The 22,458-nt window shown below is 50.9% G+C and overlaps 8 protein-coding genes and 1 non-coding gene across 9 annotated transcripts; 5 read left to right on the top strand and 4 right to left on the bottom strand.

Moving 5' to 3' along the window:
* Positions 1-314: 314 nt before the first annotated feature.
* EI97DRAFT_434501 (uncharacterized protein) lies at positions 315-1,685 on the top strand. Its single transcript, XM_033798645.1, has one exon. The coding sequence runs from the start codon at positions 714-716 to the stop codon at positions 1,533-1,535; it is 822 nt and encodes a 273-aa protein (XP_033652824.1). The 5' UTR covers positions 315-713; the 3' UTR covers positions 1,536-1,685.
* A 2,343-nt stretch (positions 1,686-4,028) lies between these two features.
* On the bottom strand, positions 4,029-4,117 carry EI97DRAFT_t68. The gene has a single exon. It is a non-coding gene; the product is annotated as a tRNA-Gln (tRNA).
* Positions 4,118-4,871: 754 nt separating this feature from the next.
* EI97DRAFT_434500 (alpha/beta-hydrolase) lies at positions 4,872-6,254 on the top strand. Its single transcript, XM_033798644.1, has one exon. It carries the CDS (start codon positions 5,082-5,084, stop codon positions 6,153-6,155), a length of 1,074 nt encoding a protein of 357 aa, XP_033652823.1. The 5' UTR covers positions 4,872-5,081; the 3' UTR covers positions 6,156-6,254.
* A 154-nt stretch (positions 6,255-6,408) lies between these two features.
* On the bottom strand, positions 6,409-7,320 carry EI97DRAFT_420944 (carbonic anhydrase). The gene is made up of 2 exons (XM_033797043.1): positions 6,908-7,320; positions 6,409-6,864 (listed from the first exon to the last, which is right to left on the bottom strand). Exons 1-2 carry the CDS (start codon positions 7,008-7,010, stop codon positions 6,464-6,466), a joined length of 504 nt encoding a protein of 167 aa, XP_033652822.1. The 5' UTR covers positions 7,011-7,320; the 3' UTR covers positions 6,409-6,463.
* Positions 7,321-9,912: 2,592 nt separating this feature from the next.
* On the top strand, positions 9,913-12,447 carry EI97DRAFT_468215 (uncharacterized protein; the record flags this gene model as incomplete). The annotated part of the gene is made up of 4 exons (XM_033801647.1): positions 9,913-10,668; positions 10,718-11,709; positions 11,760-12,233; positions 12,285-12,447. 4 exons carry the CDS (start codon positions 9,913-9,915, stop codon positions 12,322-12,324), a joined length of 2,262 nt encoding a protein of 753 aa, XP_033652821.1. The 3' UTR covers positions 12,325-12,447.
* An 820-nt stretch (positions 12,448-13,267) lies between these two features.
* Positions 13,268-15,381, top strand: EI97DRAFT_468214 (peroxin 3). Its single transcript, XM_033801646.1, has 4 exons — positions 13,268-13,499; positions 13,568-13,941; positions 13,990-14,386; positions 14,439-15,381. Exons 1-4 carry the CDS (start codon positions 13,342-13,344, stop codon positions 15,073-15,075), a joined length of 1,566 nt encoding a protein of 521 aa, XP_033652820.1. The 5' UTR covers positions 13,268-13,341; the 3' UTR covers positions 15,076-15,381.
* Positions 15,382-15,967: 586 nt separating this feature from the next.
* EI97DRAFT_82582 (amidase) lies at positions 15,968-18,019 on the bottom strand. Its single transcript, XM_033803119.1, has 2 exons — positions 16,154-18,019; positions 15,968-16,100 (listed from the first exon to the last, which is right to left on the bottom strand). Exon 1 carries the CDS (start codon positions 17,819-17,821, stop codon positions 16,184-16,186), a length of 1,638 nt encoding a protein of 545 aa, XP_033652819.1. The 5' UTR covers positions 17,822-18,019; the 3' UTR covers positions 15,968-16,100; positions 16,154-16,183.
* A 110-nt stretch (positions 18,020-18,129) lies between these two features.
* EI97DRAFT_434495 (DEAD-domain-containing protein) lies at positions 18,130-20,427 on the top strand. The gene is made up of 2 exons (XM_033798643.1): positions 18,130-18,724; positions 18,840-20,427. The coding sequence occupies exons 1-2, from the start codon at positions 18,222-18,224 to the stop codon at positions 20,230-20,232; spliced, it is 1,896 nt and encodes a 631-aa protein (XP_033652818.1). The 5' UTR covers positions 18,130-18,221; the 3' UTR covers positions 20,233-20,427.
* Positions 20,428-21,638: 1,211 nt separating this feature from the next.
* Positions 21,639-22,366, bottom strand: EI97DRAFT_82511 (cell cycle control protein cwf14). The gene is made up of 2 exons (XM_033803118.1): positions 21,954-22,366; positions 21,639-21,895 (listed from the first exon to the last, which is right to left on the bottom strand). Exons 1-2 carry the CDS (start codon positions 22,257-22,259, stop codon positions 21,752-21,754), a joined length of 450 nt encoding a protein of 149 aa, XP_033652817.1. The 5' UTR covers positions 22,260-22,366; the 3' UTR covers positions 21,639-21,751.
* Positions 22,367-22,458: the final 92 nt, after the last annotated feature.

The following is a 22,458-nucleotide window of genomic DNA, read 5'->3' as shown; positions in this document are numbered from 1 at the left end:
CAGGTTGCCCTCATTGTCTTGGAAATGGTCCTATAGGGTACCTTCAAAATCGCATCCCTCGAAGCGGCCATCAACGAGTCATCCTCGTAGGAATGAGGTCAACTTTACCATTTACGCGCGCCTCCTTCCTTTGCCCCGTTTGACGATCCAGGACCTAAAGACGAATCATGTGGCTTGTGACGTCATGTCGTGAGTTCCCAGGATCCACCGCGGATGTATCCTCTTCCGGTCGAGAGCGTAGCGTATCCTGCTAGCATTCGCCTCACGTAATTGACCACGATCAGCCACCGTGGCTGTGGCCTGCCAGAAGTGCCCTAAGATTCCTAAGAGATTGTGGGGTTCCAAAATTGGCAATGTTGTGTTCACCAGTGTCTACTCAGCTGCGGCTCCTTCTCTGCTGACGCCAACACACTCTTTCGATAATCTAGACAATCAGGATTGACCCTAGTAGATCCTGAGATGTAGGTTTGAAGAAAGGTGGCAGCACAAAAGTATAAATCCTCTTCAGATTCCGTCTTCTTGACCTTCAGAACAACAATCAATCTCATCAACCACTGGAACATACTTCCTCCTTTTCTCATTTCCTCTTTTTTCCATTTCCTCTTTTTTCCATTTCCTCTTTTCTTCATTTCCTACATCCAACTTTTTCCTTATTTCCTTTGTCCTCTTGGTGTTTGTTCATCTCATTATTCTCATTCAACAACATCATCAACATGCAATACAGCACCGTAATTCTTGCCGCACTTGCCGCCAGTGGTTCGCTTGGGGCTCCTCTTGACTCCCGTCAGGTTGAGGCCGGGAGCCAGACGAACGGCATTCGAATCACCCTGGAGGACCAATCCGTAGAATTGGGACGTCAATTCACCATCAACGGAGACGGAAACGCAGAGGTTAGGGTAGCTGTCGGAGAGCCAGAGAAGTTTGCCGCGATCAATGTCAGTCTGGGCGACAATATCAGCAACAAAGAGCTTCGCTGCCAGGCTCGGGGTTTAGACGACCAACCTATCGTCGGAAAACGCGGCCCCGACGACAAGCCCAACATCGATGTGAACTTTTCCGATGCGGGCAAAGGCCCATGGACGTTCCTCACCGGCAAGCAGGTCGTCAAAGAAGTCGTCTGCAGCCCTGAATTCAAGAAGATCACCCCAGAGAAGCTTGCAGAGGGACAACAGGTCCTAGTCCATTTCCGAAAAGAGAAGGGCGACAATCAACCCTTCACCATCCCCGTCAACCCAGCGGCCGAAAAGTCCACGCCCTCGAACACGAACGAGCAGTACAAGACGGTTGAGATCGAGGTCGGCAAGTTCACTGATCCTCAGAGCATTCGTTGCCAGGTCTTCAGTGACCGCCGCCTTACTCGTCTCGTTAGGGGCCAGCGTGGCGAGAACATCGATACCAGCTTTGCCGATGGTGACAAGGGCGAGTGGGATTTCCTCGTCCACAGGAACGGCCAGTGGGTGTCTGGGCAGAGCAAGGTTCGCGGCGTCTTCTGCTCTCGTCAGATCCAGCAGAAGAATGCCGCTGGTAATGCTTAAGCGACGATGAAGGGGTAATGAGTTCTTGGTCACATTGTTCTGCGCATCTTCTGTCTGTCATAGATCTTGGTTCATTGCATTGGGTTGGGCTGGGCTCGCATTTTCCGGCGTTTTGCATATTTGTTACTTAGAATCAGAGTACAATGGACTGGTTTCCTGTCTACACTTCATGATTTTCAGCATATCTTTAGCTGGAAAGGAATCTCTAAGGATGTGTGTGGATGCTGTGTTCACGCTTCAGATTTGTCGATCACTTTTGGATCAGGAATTCGCATTTCGGAGTCACTGTTCGGACTCGAACAACTGACATATATAACTGTAAGTCAAAAGTATAGCTGCACTGCAAGGAGGGTTATCCGTTGGATTATGGAAGAGAAAGTAACCCACCGTATACAGAGTCCCGCCAGTCGATGAACGAGGGACGCGTGCGCCATCAGTATCAAAATCACTACGTGTTGAAAACAACAGAACACATTGTTTTATAACGCTGAATAGATAAGACCATTCATATGTTTGATAATTAAATCTAACGTACATGACAAGCGAGCGGCCCACCCCACCAAGTTTGTGCACCTGTTGAAGCGTACACCCCAACCACGTCAAGAGATAATATATATATATTAATATAGCAGATTAAGCAGTATCTAAAGTATCTTTTTTACATGTACGTGAGTTATGGCCAGTCTCTCTACATCTCTTGCAGCGTGCCAGAGCCTGGCGGCTAAGGCCTGATCGCTCTCCACCTTGACGCTGTTCATGCTCTATCTGCTGGTCAGCCTCCTTTTGAGCGAGTATATCCTCTCCCTCTCCTATTGTTAAGGTCCCCTGCTTCTGTATCCGCTTCTTTTTATGCTGCTTTCGCTTTAACACTGCCTCGTTGGCTCTCTCAAGGCTAGTAATCCGATCGTGCATTAGCTCAGCTGAGAGCATCATTACCTCAGCTCCTTTTTTAAGCTGGTTGATTGCCTCAATAATTGATGCTGGTGATGAGCTCTTATACCTTCGAACATGCTCACATATTAGAGTCGATTGAGCCTCAAGCTCACATATGTTGCTTGGTGTTCGAGCCTCCCAGAGGGCCTCTGCTAGGGCTACGGGGATAGGTATACGAAGTTGCACATCTAGCTTTGACAGAACAACCTCTGGCTGGAGAGAAACTAGGCCTGCACCTCGAAAGGCTGAGCAGATATTAGCTGAGGTAAATGTTCGATCAAAGGCTGCCTTAAAAGGCTGGCAGAAATTCGAGCTTCGTGATGTAGTTGATGTGGTGGTGGATTAGAGCCTCAATCTCGTGGCTGTACATATGCTTCAATGGTGAAAAGCAGCCAACATCAAGAGGTTGGAGTAGATGAGATGAGTGAGCTGGCATACATAGCATGTACATATTGTTCTCCTTGCAGAGTTCTTGAAACTCAAGGGAGTGGTGGCTTTCGTGGCCATCAAGGATGAGCAGGCGATGAGCACCTACAACACAAGTCTTAGTATGAGCGTTGAAGTGCTTAAGCCACTCAACTCCAAGCTCATTAGTGGTCCAGCCATTGTCACTAACAGCGATAGCCCAGTTGTGTGGGATATCTTCCTCGTACCAGGCAGATAGATGGTGCTTGCCAGCAAAGATGATGAATGACGGGATAGCCCAGCCAGCAACGTTGATTCCTTGGATAACCATCACCTACTCGTGATTGCCTGGCTGGATAGCCTTTAGCCGGCCTCTCCTCTCTGACCCTGTTACAACAAGCTGAGTCATGATCTTGCCCATCATAAAGCCAGCCTCATCGAAGTTGTAGACATCCTCGTCACAGATACCATACTTGGCCTTTGTCTGCTCTACCAGCTCAAACCAGCTTCTGATAAGGATAGGGTCCTCACAAAGAGCTCTCTTCCTGTTGTATGCTCGGTTCCAATGTGTCTTGAAAGAATCTGTACACCTAACAAAGTTGGCTGGCCACTTCTGCCCGACCTGGCCTGCACCGCGTGCAGCTAGCAGTTTATTCGCCATATCACGTATGGCTGCGTATGTAGGTGCAAATCCACGTTGATCCAGATCGAGTATATAGCTGATAATCACCTCCTCTTCTAACTGGGTGAGCTTCTTTGAGTTGGGCAGGCAATCGTGTCGGGCAGGCTTTCCAGCGCGTCGGCGTCGGAGCGTCGTTCGGGGGACTTCAAATGTCTGCGCAGCATCTCTTACAGACTGAATTTGGTTTCTATTGATAGCTGAGATTGCAAGGTGTATATTAGCCTCAGAAGAGGCTGTTTAGGCTTGAATTGGGGAAGCCATGGTGGGTAGGAGTTCACGCGTCTCAGAAACTTGGTGGGGTGGGCCGCTCGCTTGCCATGTACGTTAGTTCAGAATGAACATAACTCACGATCTTTGGCGGACGCCAGGACCTCCCTGGGGAGCGAGCGGACTACGCTAGGGTATGAAAGTTTGGCTTCAGCAACACTCAACTGGGAAACACGGATGCAGCAAAAAGAAAACAGCGAAAGGAGAGGTCCTACCCGGAATCGAACCGGGGTTCCCGGAAATCGCTTCTGAAGGAGATCAGAATCCGATGTGATGACCGCTACACTATAGAACCGAGTCGGAATTTGCGGCGAGAGTCTTCGCCTATAGTACTATATTTTGAATACGAGTAAGTTCGCTATGGGCATTCTAGATGTATCCTCACAGTTGGGGGATGTGTGATTGCAAACAGGCTTGAGATAATTTTTCCACTGCCCCACTCTTCTTGTCCCACTCGGGCCGGACCCACTCTTAAGGGTGAGGTACTGTGAAAGAGGGGCTTGTCTCTTTCTCTGCTCCTCGCCTTTAAACCCTGGGAATGGAAACGAACAATTGCAATCCATTCCTTCCATAACCGCAGCATTCTCAATCCACTAGCTGCACGGCAAGGAAGAGGACTATAAATGGACTTTTCCCTAGAATAAAGTCACTCGAAGTCTTTACATCTATACCAGGGGTGGCACTCTTTCATCCGCTGTGATAGTCGAGACAACTCATCAATAAAGCCTAGAGCTGGAAATTTGCCGCGGATCGCTTATAACCTCCAACCCGGAGTCAACGTAGAGTGGTGAATAACCCGAATGATAGACCCTTGCAATATTCTTTATAAGAGGAGAATTAATCCACTTTCCAAGGGCTTGAATCATCTTCGTATAGACAGCTGGCATTCCAAAGCGCCCCATTACCTGCTCCAAAAGAAAGCTGACGACAGGCACAACGGGTACCTGACTGCGGGGTAGACTCGCTCAAGCCCCGAAGGCACAGTAGTGCCCCGTAGTGTTACCGAGATAGAACACCGATTTGCAAGCCAGGTACAAACTTGACACCCAGAAGCTTCGACGCTATAAAAGGGACCTCGGCAAGTTGAGTGGGGGTATCCTAATATTGAATGAGACGTAGTCCTTATATCTCTTTAATACAAGTAGCCATGAAGTTCTTGGTGCTGAATAGCCAAACTGCGCAAAGCGAACAGCACAGCCTCTCAATTCCACTAAACATCGAACTTCCAATAAAGCAGGCTTGACATACCGCTCGACAAAATGGACTTCTCCCAATATGGTGGCCCGTCAGAGGAATGGCTCGCCGTGGAAAAGACCCTCCCCCAACTCTCCTTCGACACCTCCCTCCCTCCCACCGTGCTAAAAAAGGATGTCAACGCCCTGCGCGTATCGCTCGCATCCGAAGCCATGAAGACACTCAGACCCAAAGTGCAAACGGCGGATCACACCATTCCCACCCGTGACGGCTCCACGATCGGCGCACGCAGTTACAGGCCCGCATCGAAGGACCCCTCCGAGAAACTTCCTGTGTATCTGTACTTCCATGGCGGTGGATTCCTGTTCGGCAACCTGGACACGGAAGACCCGGTCTGTGCGGCTATCGCTATTCAGACTGGCGTTGCAGTCTTGAGCGTGAATTATCGGCACACGCCGGAGCACAAGTTCCCCACCGCATGGTGGGACACGCACGATGCGTTTGCCTGGCTCCATCAAAACATCGACGCAATCGGCGGCGACCCCTCCAAGATCGTCGTAGGCGGGATTTCAGCGGGCGGACAACTCACCGCTTCTCTTGTGCTGGAGAAGCATCTCGGAAAGGCCCTGACCGAGTATCCTCCCATTGCTGGGCAAATTCTTCTGATCCCTGCTCTGGCGCATCTTGCCACGTATGAGGATGGACCGATCAAATTGATGAAGAGCCCAGAGGTGTCGAGTTACAAGCAGAATGAGAATGCGCCACTGTTGCCCGTGTCCGCGATCAAGTACTTCTACAATCTCCTCGAGACGGACAGCAAACCGGACCTGAAGGACACCAAGTTGAACATCGTGAATGCGACACCAGAAGAAGTGAAGGGGCTGCCGCCGACGGTTTTCTGTATTTGTGGTTTGGATCCCTTGAGAGATGAGGGCTTGCTGTATGCGAAACTATTGAGTGAGGCGAACGTACCTACGGATACGTATTTGCTGAAAGGCATACCGCATGGGGCGAGGAGGTTCGGGAGCCAATTGAAGGCGAATGCGAAGTGGGATGAGGTGCATCAGCAGGGTATTTTGTGGACATTGTCCAAACCGGCGGCGACGGGGAACCTTGAGGTTAAGGTCTTTGAGTCTTGAGCGTAGATATTGTGGTATATCCATATTGCCTGTGAAGCGTCAGAAGGCCTCTGTGCCGAGCCGAGTTAGTTAGATGCTCTGCCTATAATCGTAGGGTCGCTGAGTAATAGATAGCTATTCAGATGTTCTGTCTGCAGTACACTGGCAGGGTTCGTGCCGTGGGAATTACAATTAGCATGCTTCCATGGGAAATAGTCAAGTATAAATGGGCAGGTTTGAGGAAAGTTGGCCCCCTGCTTCAAAAAATGATATTGTTCCATTCAGTAAAGGGTACTTGCAGAGTACTGACGGTACCTCGACTGTCCACCTTAGACAACCTTCCGCGCCTTTCCGGTCTCGACTTCGTAAACCCAGCCAGTAATCTTCACACCCTCTTCGACCTTATGGCTCTTCAGCCACTCGACATCGTCCTTAACGGCCTGTTCAAGGTCCGGGAAAGTGAGGAAATCCAAATCCGCAACCTCTTTAAATGCTTCCTCTCCCTTATTCTTCTTCGTAAGATCCCTTGCTGCCGCGTTGTCGAACGTCAGCATGCCGCAACCGGTGTGCTTGACAACAAGAAGCTCGGTAGTACCCAGCAATTGCTGGGAGATGACGATTGAACGAAAAGCATCTTTGGCAGAGGCGCCAGCGTTGCGAATCACGTGGGCAGCTCCGAGAGGGATGTTGAAAGCGCCCTTGGGGTCGATTCGAGCATCCATACAGGTCACTTGGTCGTCAGCAGTGAAGAGGGTTGATTGTGGCTTGCATACAAACTGCATATTTCTGCGAGGGCGGCAGTGCCAAGTGGCCTTCAGTGAATTGGGCGGCATAAGCCTTGTTCCCTTCGACGAGATTCTGTTCGCCCTGAGCCATGATGATGGAACCGTGTGTTTTGTTAATCGACCTCAGTTTCAGTCAAGGAGCGGATGCATAGTTATATAGCAATGGGAAGCTGGCCATATCAAAGCCTTATGCAAGCCCCATCCAAGCCATGGCTGTCAGTGAGAGGATCTATGCGGCCGCATGCGCCCCAAGGTGGTGATGGGACAGCGGGGTCGAATTGCGCAATCTGTGGATGGTCGGCGAGGTGGGCTGAAAGGATCCATCCCTCATCTTTCCGATTCTCTGAACGATATCCAGAGCACCTTAGCAGGCGCATTGAAGTGCGATATGTGTGCTCAGCAGACTCGAGGATGACTTGATGTGAGGAATGACTTTCATCTACTGGTTGCCCAGGTGCTGAGTAAGGTTAGCGCGTTCCCAGAAAAGGATTAGTTTGCCAAGAGGTGAGACTTCACTTCAACCCTTCCAACACGCACCGTCAATGTTTCCTCGTCCACATGTTGCGTATATGCTCAAGTGTGAAGGAGAATTCATGGTTGAATCTTGCAACATGCTGGACAGCTGACAGTTAAACGGATAGTGTGCGCTTCCGTCCCTTGGGCGCCCCAGCCCAGCATTTGCCTGCTGGGATATCATTCAATATATTTCACAGAGGATGGAGGCATAGTCCAATCCAGTTCGGAGATCATATCCTTTTCTAGAATGGATTGGCGAGGTTAGGATGAAGATCACGAATGTTCATAAGTTCTGTCCAGCTCATCGCTTTGTCGCGTCATAAGCGACGATACTTCTGAGCGGTGGAGCGAAGCATCTGTAAGATTTTCGCCTCTATGCATAACGGCGCCGCCTCCTCTATTGGTGCTTTTGCTAATTTTGACAGCTCCATATGATACTGAGGCAAACGGTAGTCGGGGAATGAACCCCCGACGGACCGACACTACCCCTAACGACCGGAGAGAGAGTGTTATAATTGGAGTCTGCTTTCCGCAAATGCAATCCTTAGCGGTCTCCTTGGCCTTCCCCCCACGGACTTAATGACCTCACCCATTCAACACTTGCTGGTTCCATAATATACTATCGAGAGGTCGCTCCACACTCCAAGTCGGCCGTCTGAGGGACGTAGAAGAGTTAGACAATGATTAAGATCTACTACCCTTCGAGAACCAACGCCAGGGCTGCACAACTCAGCCAACCGAGTCCGACTTCCCCCAACGCAGCACCCCGTTTGTTAGCAGAACCCGCACCCAAATCCCCAGATCAGAGTCAACAGGCCGACCGTTTTGGTCCGCTGGCTGGCCGTTGTCTCGCACAGCAGTTGTCGAGCGATTAGAGCCCAGTTAGGGTGGGGGCCTGGGTGTTCCGTCCAGGTCTCTGACCGTCCGCCAAGGTCATTGTTACATCAGCTTCAGTTGCTGAAGTCTCGCACAAACGGTCGTTGATACTGGCCAGCGCCGGCTGCCTACCCTTCCCGGCAACACATGAGCTCTGTCGTTCATTACTCTTCCCGATATATTCCCGAAGCATCAGTTTCCTTTGTGGCCTCGACACAACTGGTTAATCTTGCGCAGACCCTGGCGCGCCTGCAATGAGGCGTGATGCCGTTGCGTTTGTCGCCCTCACGCATCCGTCATTCTCATTGGTCGCTCATATGGAATCTTTATGTACGTACAAAACTGACGTGTGTCAGGTGATGAAACGCCACCAAAACCAGGTCTCGAGGCTACAAGGTCGGGGTTTGTCCATTTACAGTGGACGGCCTTCCGAATTTTGTCCTGCGAGATCCTGAGGGCCTAAGAGTGCCCACCGCCCCACATTTCGTTGGATCCGTGATCCATGTAGAAGTTCGAACAAGCTTTAGGAGTAGTCTCGGCTGACTGAGCTGGTGAAACCGAAGTTAAAGAATGCAATCAACTACGAGTTCCTACATTGCTGTTGGCCAACCAGGTGCGAAGAAGTCTTCGAAAACAGTAATACTTCCTTGTACTCCATGCTCAGCGTGGGCCGCTCCAGGCTCATTCCATTATGCAATACTCTGCACGTTCTCGGATAAGTGACTTCTTCTTCTTCTCTGTTGGGAGCATACTATTGGCCCAATTGTTCTATGAATATCTTGATGCTCAGTCCATCCATCTTTGTCATAACATCAGTCACACAACTCCACCGCATGTTCAAACGAAACAGTTCTCGGGGCGTGCTACTGAATCCACGGTACGCCGCCATCGGAAAGAGCACACCGCTCAGGCTGACTTGACGCCTTAGCCGATGGTTCAGAGTATATGATCCTCCGCTTTCCAGATCTGCTGCCCAGAAAATCTCCTTAACCAACTTTTCTCAATCTGCCGCCATTAGGCTTCCTCGATCAGGCTCTGTCGAGCAAACTTCATCCCAGTCTTGCTTCACCTTCAGCTTTCAAGATCCCCTCTCACCTCCTCTCAAGCGATCTTAGCACCACCTCATCGGCAGCCGGCCGCTGGGGAAGCCCCTCGATCTGCACTTACGGTCACCGACCTCCAAGATCTCTCTTCTGCTGTCCGTTGGGCTGCTGGTATCTGCGAGTCATCGCGTGCACTTCCAGAAAACTATCACTTTGCTGGGGCATTTCTGCACGATATCGCACGGTCAAGTCATCTTTCTTATCCTTCTACGACGGCGGTTCTGGTTTTTGACCTACTTCGGGCTTTAGATATCCAACAACCTTCAACAGCCCATCTTGCAGTCAATCAGTTGCACTCTCACCTGCTCCTGCTCGAACGGTAAGTGCGAATCGCCCTCATCTCATCCGGCATGTGGTACCATAACTCGATACTCCCTTGCAAAGCGCATTCCTTCCTTCCCCAACTTCGGTCGTACAATTCCTTCCACAAGCAATGCTGTGGTGATCTAAGAACTAACGAAGCAGTGCTTTGTGCATCTTTCTCATTCTTCGACCACCATGGAGGAACAGCTGGATCCTCCCACAATACAAGAATCCACAAAGCCACCGACCGAGTCCGAATCATGCGTCACGTCGAATGCCACCACACTGCAGGCTGGTCATGAGGGATATAAGGACACGATCGAGGAGTTTACCGAAGTTGCGCCTGCAATCGTCCTTGCTACCACGTGCACTGCTACGGCAGACGAATCAGCAGTCAATACGTTGAAAGCAGATGTTGCCGCAGCTCAGCTTGCTATTGAACAGCAAGCCAGAGTACAGTCAGGTATAGTGAATCTGAACAGTCCTGCTGCTAGTGACCTCGGAGGCACCGGCGTTGTAAGCACAGCCACGACGAGTGGTCTGGAATCACCAGATGTCGAAGCGCCTGCGGGGACACTGGATTACTCTGTGAACAAGACCTCAATCCCAGTATCCCTTCAGCCCAAGACAGATTATGAAAACCGAACAGATAATCCGTCGCAGGGAGTACGCGCTTCAGGAAGCGACGACGGAGTTCCAAATGGTTCAGCAGCCGTGGACTGTTCCAGTCCTGTTCGTAAAGACTATGCATCCACCGCTCAGGCAGATGTGCAACCGCAGATCAAGGACGCTGCAGCGAATCAAGAACCTGCTGGGCAGGAACATTCGTCGAAAAGCAATGAGTCTGTGGCAAAGCGTGAGAGTGCTGCGCACGAGCAGGGGAACGGAATCCCCGAGAACATGCCAAAGGAGGGGGTAAACGATTCCTTGCTGCGATCTCGTTGGGCCGATGTGAGTGATCTTCTTTCATACTGCTGCTCACTTACACTGACTGCCACAGTATGCACCGGCTGATATGCCTATGCCATCGGCGCCATCCATGAATACCTCCCCAGTCACATCACGAGACCCAGCCCGACCCTTCCGGAATGGAAGAACAGCCTACAACCCCAGCTACGGCAACATCAACAATAACGGTTATGCAAATGGCGGACGGCCATTCTTCGACCGCGGGGATGCAGCACGTTTACATGCCCAGAATTCCAAACTTCGGCAAGATTTGGAGAAAGCGCAGGAGCAAATTCGCACCATGCACGCGAAACTCCGTGAAGAGATCTTCAAGCAAGTACATGTAGCTAGCCAGGACATCATTGCAGAAGTCTTCAGCAAACAAATGGACTTGGCCAAATTCCGTGCGTCACTTCAACAAAGGGAGATTGAGTTGCAGCGCCGATCCGAGCAGATTCAACAAATGGAGCGGTTCCTCTGCGTTGGACAAAGCTTGATCACATCCAAGTACCCGGAAACACTGCTCATTGATCCTACCTTCACCAACCAGGAGCGTCGCTCTATGGATCCCACTCATATCAGCCGCGAGTTAATGCGAGAGGAAATCGCCAATGAAATGAACGCCAATTACAGACTAGCCAATGCTAGATTGGATGCAAGAGCTGAAGCCCTTCAGCTTCATGAGCAGAAGATCGAACTTCTGGAACAGAACTGGAAGACTCACGCTGAGGAGTCCCTTCGTGAGGAGTTGCGGGGATACTTGGAGGATGAGATCTCCACAAGCATCGCTGAGGCGGAATACAAGCGTGGATTTGAAGATGGTAAAGAGGAGGGACTGGCAGAAGGTTCGAAGGCTGCCCACCACGACAGTTATCTAATGGGCTACAGTATGGCTCGGAAGTCATTCGATGCCGTAACAGCTCTGAGGAATGGATTGCTGCCGTTTGACAGTCCTGAGGTCTCTTTCCTGTTTGACCCTACTCATCCAGAGAATCCCTTCAACCGTGGCATGGAAATTGGTAGCCTTGGCTTCAGCGGTAGAAGGTATAGTACTTCACCATGTTAGTGCTGGTGCACTGCTAACACATTCAAAGCTCCCGCAGTGCATCCTCCGATTTGGGATCCTCCCAAAGCCTTCTGGACGGTCAGAAGGAGCACAGCCAACATCTTTTCCGCAGTGGCCCTCATGTGCATGACATCATGGTCAAGTCCTCAGGTCACGGTTTCTACTCGAGTACCAAAGTCGAAGGCCCTGGAGTCGCCGTCGCAAACCCGAGTCCCGCTCATCAGAACATGGTTAAACCAGTGCATAGGTCCAGGCCTGCCTTTCCAGAACCTGCCCCTGAGCCAACTTTATACCAGCAACTCAATGGTTTCCGTCCCAAATATAACGGCCAAGAAATACTTGCGAATGGTAACTCTGGTATGGCTGGCGACGTTTCGAACGTCAGCCCGGCGCAGCAGGTTGCAGACCAATTGCAAGTCAAGCCGCACCTGAACAAACTCACACCACCCGACAGCCATCGTTGTAGTAACCTTGACACTCCGGGCATCTCGAAGAAAGATCTGTAAGCAAATTAAAGTTATGTAACGGGGTTTGCTCACTGACAAATTTCCAGCGGAGAACCGGTTCCGGTGACCAATTTAATCGATCTCTAACGTCGGAAAAGACCCTCGACATCTCATTGTCGAGGACTTCGAGACATCATCTCGATAACGGACTACCAAAATTGCAGACCTTCTTTGTTTCTCTAGCCATGTCTCTTGGCCTAATTTTTCTTTTTCTTTTTTTTTTTTTTTTTTTTTTTTCAACACTTCTTCTTCTTATGACGGCTTCACACCATTTCTTCTAATGACAGCTTCACATCATTTCTTCTCATGACAGCTTCACACCATTTCTTCTTGTAACGGCTTCACACCTGGCTTGCAGAAGTGTCAGAAATATTGGCTCTTATTTCCTGGCGGATTTACTGCAATGGCGTGGTTCTAAAGGGAGGTGTATAATAGAGGATCCGCCGAGACCTCATCTTCAACACTCTGGCCCTTGAATCTATAGAACAATATAATGGTGGCTATGCTTCCAGCGTCTTTACTTGGTAATGAGTGACAGATATTTAGAAAGCCTCGCGCCGAAAGGTACGGACGGGAAACAACATCATTGGGATGAACTTTGAACAATTACCAAAAGCTTATGTGCTTTTTACTGTGGACTCATCGAAGGTTCTGATTTCAAGAGAACGCCGTTGGACCTCGAGACTCTAGTCGCGCCTGAGTATACGTACTTCGTAGTTTGCCTTCAAGACATTGTCGATTCAGTAGCGTCGATGTAGCACTTGTTACTAATGCTGCCACCCACATCTACAGATGAAAGTGACGGTTGTTAAAATCTACGTATTGGTGATGTAGGTCTAGAATGCCTTCTCTTCAACGACTATGTCGATTAGTCGATAAGGCTTCCAGATCGGGGAACAACCTCGGTTCTCAAGGTTAGCGCCTTGGCATCCCGCTCTCCAGCTCCTCCCTCGACCTCCGCGCCGCCAGCTGTCGTGCGACCCTTGTCCCAATTATACATAACCACGTCCCGAAGTTCGGTAAAGAGTATAACTCCTCGATTGTTTCGTTTTCTGTGGCACCGAATACCGAACGGGTTCGTTGAGCCATCATTCCCGCTCGACCATGATATCAGCGACTCGCAGGTGGTTCCGGAGGAACCGCACCAACCTCGCCGTCGGGGCGGGCGTGTTGGGTGCCGGCTATCTAGCAGGGCAATATCTGTTGGGCAAGTTGACGGAGGCACGACAGCGTATGAGTGAGGAGAGGATAGCAAAGGAGAAGTGAGTATTGCTGTCTCTATAAGCTGCTTCCCCACTATCGCATGAGCTTCTCTGACGTTCCCACTCAGTCTCCGACGCCGCTTCGAACAGAACCAGGAAGATTGCACATTCACAGTACTAGCAATCTTGCCCGCAGCGACCGAAAACATCCTCAACGCCATTCCTGTGGAACAGATATTAGAGGAATTGCAGAAGCACAAGGCGGAGAGACTCTCACGGAGTGTGGGACCGAGCGAGATTGCGAGTAGCGCGGCACCGAGTGTCGCAGACGATGACAGCAAAAGCTTGAAGAGTTTCCAGAGCGAGAGTTATGTCCATGCCAGCCAAGTTGGAGTAGCGGATACTGGGAGCGCGAGCGCAAGTACGGAAGGTGCCGAAGTTCCCACGGAGAAGAAGGTGAAGAAGTCCAAGGCTCAATTGTGGAACGAAATGAAGATAAGTTGTATGTTGACATTGAAGAAGCACTGATGCATGTACTGACACCTCATAGCAATTTCACGGGCGTTCACTCTACTTTACACACTATCGCTCTTGACGATACTCACTCGGATACAACTCAATCTGCTCGGCCGACGGAACTATCTTGCTAGCGTTGTCGCGTTAGCTACACCCGCTGCTCAAGAATCGAAGATCCACCTGGAGAACCATGATGATGACAACCTTGAACATGCTTACGGCACCGATTTCGAGACAAATCGGCGTTATCTTTCCTTCAGCTGGTGGTTGCTTCATCGGGGTTGCATAGACTTGATGCATAAAGTGCAGGAAGCTGTTAAAGAAGTGTTCGGCGCTGTCAATCCGCGAGACGAGATGACACTGGAGCAACTGTCAAACCTTACGCTTGAAGTCCGCAAGAAGGTCGAGGGTGCCACCGAGGAAGAACGAAGGTATGTCAAAACCCTATGTTCTCTTTGATGAGTTGCTGACATTTCGTCATAGAACGAAGAAATGGCTTCCTTACCTCCTCCCCAGCCCGTCTCAGGAAGCCTACGTCCTCCGCGAATCTGGAATGACAGACGCCTCCAGCCCGCCCACGCCGTCCCTCCGCCGTCTCGTCGACGAGACCTCCGACCTCATCGACTCCCCATCCTTCACTCACGTCCTCACCTCTCTTCTCGATGCCGCCTTCTCCCAGCTCATCGAGATCAAAATTGCACAACTTGCCTACAAGATAGCTCCCCCTCCCTCATCTACCCCCGGCTCTGACGTCCGCGTCCAGGACGTAACCGACATCCCCGACCCGTCTCAAGCCAAGACCAAGGTCGCGAACGCCCTTGCCATCTTTTGCAGACAGGCTCATTCGATCGGCTCTGGCATCAATAACGAGTACCTCGCTGCCATTGAAAGTGTCTCACAGTTGGAAGCTTTCGCTGCCGTCGTCTACAGCTCGAACTTCGAGTTTGAGACTCCCGGTGCTGCGATGCCTTTGCCGAGCCGGCCTGCTACTTCCGCGGGCCCGGATGCGTCGCAGAGTGAGAGGGCCGATGCGCTTCCTGAGGGTGGAGACACGGATGTTGGTTTCGAAAGCGCGTGGGACAAGGCGGAAGAGAAGGCGAGGGCCGCTGCGGAAGTTTGACGTTCCTACCTGAAGTATGCTGCGCCGCTGCGCTTGTACACGTTGTCATTGTGAAGTGTGGAGAGTTGAATGTCGTCGTCGCTTTCCCCTGTATGATAGTATCTTATGATGTTTGTAATGATATATGGGTAAAGGGGATCTGGGATTGGAAGCGCATATCGGATATGCAGGTATGCTCATTAAGGAAGAAGGGTCTTTATAGATACCCCGGAGACGGATATGAAATTTCGTTTCATCTCTGTCCATTCATTTCGACTTATGGTGCGGACTTTGATACTTAGATTTCCGTGTCGTGAGTTTTAGATCACTGGGGGTAGGAATGATACATCATACATGCCGCCACAGATGCAGGGCTCGGATCCAAAGGAACGCTGTATGTTGCAATGTGGATATGTATGCTAGATGCATGAGTGGGTCCGGTAATGACCGCTCGAGTTCGGTTGTGGAAGTGATTGATGGGAGGCAACTGGAGAGACGATCTATGCGGTCTCATCTGGAACAGCACTTTCTCCTCCAGGACGCCGGTATACGAAGTATCGGAGTCCCTTTTGGGACAGCGAAGCAAAGTACCGAAGTACGTGCAGGAGTTTCTGGCGGGTGGGAATTGTCAAGGCTTCAGCCTATAGCTATCTACCAGGTCATCTGTGAACAGCGTTGGGGAAGGGATCAGAGGACTCGAGGACTACTCGAGGAGTACACGAACAAGGTCCTGCCATCGGTATCGGTGTGATTGATTGGGCATGACGTGAGTCAGCTTCGGCTGCGATGGCCGCAATTGAATCATGTTGGGCACGAGGGAGGCTGTGAAAACTTGAAAACCCTTGAGTAACAGCGTGGCGAACGGATGCATTCCATGTAATATCCGTGGCTTGAATGGTGTTGGTTGACTCTTCAAGTTTACGTCCAGATGAACGTAGAAACTAATATCCCCGCCAAGTCTACGGTTCCCAAATGGTGTCGGTAACCTCAATTGGAGGCCACCTTGAATATCTTGCCTTGCCTCGCTGGCAACCTCAGGAAAAGCACTTATGCTCCTGGTCGGATCAAAGATGATTGACACAGCTAGGTGGGTACTAACCGCAAAGATCTGTCTATAACCATCAGGCTGTCAAGGGAAGTTTTCGAAGGGAAGCCCAATCTTTTTGGTCACGAACTCCAATACCTTCAAAACCTTCTCATCCTCAAAACGCCTTCCAACGAGCTGTAAACTGACGGGCAGGCCATGGAACTCTTGCGGATCGTAAAGCTTCCGGTTATCAGAGTCGTGACCGCTCATTGGCTTGAAGTCATCCTCGAGCTTGTCCACGGCCTCATCGACTTTACAAACAGGGAAAGCAACTCCTGGATAGTCGAGCAAGTTCCACTGGCTCGTGTAACACCAATACTTTGCTGTATTATGACGAGGCGCTACCCCAGGTCCAACAGGGCAAAGCAAGGCATCGACTCCATACTCATTCCAGTGAAGCGCATATTCCTTACGATAAGCTTCACGTTCCTCGAGCCAATAGGTCAGCTCACCGACTGACATCTTTTTGACACAAGGATTTTCTTTGACGATCCATTTGGAAAGCGGTCTCCATGGTTCGCCAGAGCTTTGGATAGCATCGGAGTCATACTCCCCTCCGTCAGGGTAGTAGAGAGAGGATATAATAGCCCATGCCTCATCATGCAAATATGGCGGGAAATCGACAACCTCTATACCAGCTGTTTTCAGCCTTTCAGTGACCAAACGTAGTGCCCGAGAAACGGGTGGATGGGGCCGCACGACGTTATCATGCCACAGGACGCCGATTTTGAGGTTCTTCGGAATTTCTACTTCCCTCCACGGCATCGGTATGAGGGCGGGTTCCGTAAGCCAGGGCTGCGAATCGATGATTACTTTCATGAAAAGCTGAAGCCCAGCCAATGAGGTGGACAGGGGTCCAAGGACGCTCTCAACATTGTCCGCCCCAGCCATCATGTAGCCCCAGCCGTCTGTTGGTATGCGGAACGCTGTCGGCTTGAATCCATATATGCCGCAATTCGCAGCAGGATTGCGTATACTGCCTCCCACATCGGAGCCTATACCCAGCGGGGAGCCTCTAAGAGCAATGAGTGCACCTTCCCCACCAGATGAGCCGCCAGATGTCAGTTGCGAGTTGTAGGGATTCACAGTGACACCATATAGGTTAGAGTCCGTTTCGAGGTGCATCATCAGCTGGGGCACAGTTGTCCTACAATGGAACACAGCTCCCGCATCGGACAACACCTGCAATATGTGTGCGTCTTCCTTCGAGATATGGTCCCAGTGTGAGACAAAGCCGGTGGTACATCTGAGCCCTTTCAATCCCAAGTGCTCTTTCAGGCTGATCGGGAGGCCATGAAGTGGTCCTATGGGCTTCTGATGCTTCTGAAAATAGTCGTCAAGGTATTTGGCTCTGGACAGTGCCAGAGAGGGGAGGAGTTCCGTGAGACAATTGACGAGGCCTTGAGCCACTGCTGCCCGACGTAGATAGGCGTCAGTAACAGCAACCGCAGTCAGTTTTCCAGTGGCCAGCGAGACCAGAAGCTCCTCCGGCGGCAGCTCTGTGATGGTGAGCACAGAGACGTCCAACAGCTCCTGCGGTAGCGGGAGGACATTTTTGGGAAGCTTCGCCGGCACTCTTGGGGCGCTTGGAGACAACTCAGCAATGGTTGAGTCCCGATAGTCCTGCGCCTCTTTCGCAATCACTTGCCACGGCTTCTTTTTCGTATGGGAGCGCGACATTGGAATAGACACAGCGCAGTGCTCAAGTATTAATCTCAGGAGTACGATATCAGATCAAATTACACGTTACCCTAGGGTAGGCGGACCGATCCACGCGCGGTGGAGAGAAATCTGAGGGATATTGTTTACTATGAAGGAGAGTTCACGGCTATACAGCCATGAAATCCACTTTGTAGAAGGTAATGTTGAACAATGGTCTGATGCTGTGAAATTGAAAGGTGGAGAAACTGGCATGGTGCTTAGTCAACTTCGGCGCGGACAAATTCAGCCTCCGTCGCTGGGAAATGTTGTCTCGGAACATTAGCTCACTTCTTTGTCACTTTTTCGTTTTCTTGGAGGCGTAGTCTTGTTTTCAGGCAATCTTCCCTGTTGGTCGTACGCGGAGTGTAAAGTAAAACGAATGAATTTACTTGTTGGCGCTTTCTCACGACGAGTTGTTCCTACTTCCAACCGAGCTTTCAACTGCCCTGCTTTACTCCACACGCTTCAGGCTACTACCCGCGACTCTCCTTCAGGTATGTCGTCGCGGGGCTCGCAAAGCGGTCAACGAGGTCGAGGTAGTGGTCGAGGTGGTGGCCGAGGTGGTGGTCGCGGTCATGGCCGAGGCCGTCATCCTTACAGGCCGCGAAAGACGGAGAAAGAGAACGAACAATCATCCCAGACTAGCCGAGCGCAACAGATTCGTTCCCCCACGGGGGATGTTCTTCAGACGGGGGATCCTTTTCCTACGTTGCCCCCTCCTCCAAAGGTTGAACCTCCAACGATATTGAGGGATGAATGCATGTACATGGAGATGAAGGAGATTGTGCCTATTCCAGTGGATCCAAATTCAAGGCCATTCTCCTCTCTGCAGATTACTTTGGGCAACGCCTTGTTGCAGGGCCTGGACAATATGGGATTCAAGTAAGCGGCTTCTGGCACGTAGTGGGGTTGATGGTATCGGGAATGATGGCACTGTCTTTGTGGCTCGCTCAACATCTTGATGCCTCACATCCCAGATTGACACTGACGACTACAGATACATGTCCCCCGTCCAAGAGAAAGTCCTCACGGAGTTACCGTCGTATTCCTCCGACTGTCTCGTACAGGCGAAGACAGGCACAGGAAAAACAGCCGCTTTCCTCCTTCCGGCGATCGTGAACCTACTTCGCGGAAATCGACCACCTCGAGGTAAAGTAGCCGTCTTGGCCATCTGTCCCACTCGGGAGCTCGCACTACAAATTGCCAAAGAATGTGAGGGTATCACAGAGTTCCTGCCCGATCATCAGAAGATGGAATGTCACACTGCATATGGAGGAACCGGGAGGGCGTCAAGTTTGAACAAGTTTCTGAAGGGTAATCCCACGATCGTAGTCGCTACACCAGGGAGACTGGCCGACATATTAGGCGAAGAGGAGGTTCGTGAGAAGTTCGACAGCCTGAAAACCCTCGTTCTCGATGAAGCGGACCAAATGCTGGACCAGGGCTTCGCACCAGATATAAAGAAGATTCTCAAATATCTTCCGCCCAAGAGCGAGGGATGGCAAGGCATGTGCTTTTCGGCCACACTCCCGCCAAACGTCAAAGACGTGGTCAACTGCGTGCTCTTCCCGGGGTACATTTCCCTTTCTACCATCGACAAGAACGAAGCTCCGACCGTTGACCGCGTCCCGCAATTCGCCATAGAGGTGCCCACCATCAACGAAACCTTTGCTGTACTCCTCGCTCTCATTGAGACGGAGTATAAGGCCTCCCCTCAAGACTTCAAAGCCATTGTCTTCGGAACCACAGCCAACGGCGTCGGACTTTTGTATGACCTCTATAAAGCCGCGCTACCCCAATTCCGCGTCTTTGAGCTGCACAGCCGCATGTCACAGCCGAATCGGACACGCACGACGGACGAGTTCAAAGCTGCATCCAGTGGCATCCTGTTCGCCTCGGACGTCGTCGGCCGTGGAATGGATTTTCCCAATGTTGGCCTCGTCATCCAACTCGGGCTTCCCGCATCGGCTGAACAATACATTCATCGCGTCGGCCGGACGGCTCGAGCCGGGCGTGATGGCCGCGCCGTCATGGTTCTGTTTCAATACGAGTCTTTCTTCATCAAGGTCAACAAATCGCTTCCTATCGGTGCCTATCCCACAGACTTGACCACCGACTTACAGCCTTATCAGGAGCGTATCGATCGCGCCCTGACTCTCGTGGATGAGGAAACCAAGGCAAGGGCATATCAAGCTTTTCTCGGGTACTACAAGACGTTCTTGCAGAAGCTGAGGCTCGACGTCACTAGGCTTGTGCGGCTAGCGAATCAGTATGCCAAGGCAATGGGGTGCCCCGAGCCGCCGTTGATTGAGAAGAGGATAGTGACTAAGATGGGGTTGAAGAGTGCGTCAGGGTTGAGGATTGGGAGTCGGAAAGCCGGAAAGGAGTGATGAGATGAGAATGGTCACTCAGCTATAAAACTTGTATGATAGGGATGGATCAAGGATAATTGTAAAAAATCAAGAAGGATACGGAATGGGTCGAGGCTATAGAAGTAAGATACCCCCGGAACGATTGCATTCATATAACATGGCATGGTAAAATTCTGTAAAGTTCTATTAGACACTAATAACTGATGATGCATCCTCATTATCATACCTAACTCTCACAACTCAGCTCATGATTCATCTACTAAATATTCTTACATGTTTGACGACAACCAGGACGACACACTCTCCTCAAGGTCCGACTTCGCAATCTCTATCGATCGTTCCTATCCAGAATCTCTTATTCCTCTTGGCCAGACGACTCCCATCCTGTCGACCGGACTCTCCGACACGTCTTCCTGCGCCGCGCTGATTGAGACCGGTGGTGCATCATATTCATGATTCCCGAGGTATCTGTCCGTCCGAAACGGTATCTGTCTGTCCGGAACTGAAGGACACTGCGGTATATAAAATGGCATAGTCAGTCAGATGCTAAACCAGGCGAGTAGGAACCCGGACCAGAAAATTACGAATTCAATCGCGAGGTTGTTGATGGACGGGTGGAGGAACTCCTCCAATCAGCTAGACATCATTGTAAAACGTTACGGCACAGCGGTTGTCCACGGTTGCCGACGACACAGTGTATCAGGAAATTGCCAAATAGGGAAGAAGTGGCTACAGATTCCGTGTCGAGACCCATTCCTGAAACTAAAGGCGGCATGCGTGTGCTATCTTCGACGCGGGTGGACATGCATGTGAAAGGGACAGTAAATCCTTCAGGGTCTGCCATGAGAGCGCTGACCTGATACTGGGCCGGAGAACAAGTTCGTCACCGGTAAGTTGAGTAAGGGGACCGTTAGATACATGCATTGACTAAGTCGAAACCGGATCTGAGAACGTAGGAAGTCTCGACTCTATGTCCTGCGCGGACTCCAGTACCTCCCCTACTACAGGCTTATGTAGTAGTCAAATTGCAGAATTAGACCGCGCAACTATAATCATAGACGGGCGAGATATAAGCTGAGTTGAGCGAGGAATTTGAAGAGCGAATGATCTCAGAGTGCGCCCTACGAGCAAGATTTATTCCCTCCTAGACAAGCAATCGCTATCAATGCAGGAAGAGGCTCGATACGACGTTGACTCCTTCGCAGCGCCACTGGCGGCGGGAGATATCTGCGAAGGAGTCAACATCAGCAGGAGCCACGACGTCCGGATGACTAACTCTCTCATAGGATAAGGTACAATCCCGTGGTACATCCATTGGCTCTTCTTGAACCGTACTCGATGTGGAGACGGCACAGTCCTTGTCCCTGTATCTGTCCGTCTTACTGGCCCTCATACCCGACCAAGTGCAAACCAGGTGCACAAAGAGTCAGGTGTTGGCCGTTACTAACTGGGGCGTCTGCTAGATGAGTCCACCCATTCCGCAAATGAAAGCGAAGTACGGCCACTGCAGTGTGTACCGTCTCTTCTTCTCGCAGGCTCAGTCTCCCGAAGCGCATCCTCGACAACCACAGTTGACACACTGTATATCCTGATCCTCTTTCATCTGCTCCCTCGGCACCCGACAAATACACGTCGACCTAAAGTTCGTCTCCTTCGTCTGAATACACCTCAAGCAGCAGAGCTACACGCAAAGTCAGCCATCAAATATACCTCAGCCAAAGTTCCGCACCAGAACCCACCTTCTCATACCCCTGCTTCTTCCACTTGGCAATCAACATGGCATCCGCATACCCATTCTTCAACAGCCAGTCGTACAACTGCTTGCTGATGGCCTCCTTCTCGTAGTACAAGTCGTAGATGTAGCGGCTCCGCTGATGCGTGATTTGGAACACTGGCCAGGTCATCTCGTACTTCTTCTTGCCCTCGTGCGAGGCGTTCTCGGCGTCCTTCATCTTGTTCTGGAATTCGAGGAGCGTGTCTTCGATGTCTTCGAAGCCGTCGGGCGGGGGCTTTTTGGAGCCGCGGGAGGTGCGTACGGGTGGCATTTTCGGTCTAGAAGATGGAGATGGTTTACGGGTTGGGAGCGGAGATGTATATGGCAGTGACCGTTGTAGCGCGGTACGTAAGGTGTGAATTGTAGAGATGATGTTGCTGGTGGACTTTTCCAACCCCAAGTTCATGCAATCGTCCGGCCAAGCCATCAAGCTTGGCATTTCCGAATCTCAACCTCACATCATAGCGAGC

This window comes from Westerdykella ornata, assembly GCF_010094085.1.
Source record: "Westerdykella ornata strain CBS 379.55 unplaced genomic scaffold EI97scaffold_15, whole genome shotgun sequence".
NCBI lineage: Eukaryota > Fungi > Ascomycota > Dothideomycetes > Pleosporales > Sporormiaceae > Westerdykella > Westerdykella ornata.
This window is presented reverse-complemented; position numbering and strand designations above follow the sequence as displayed.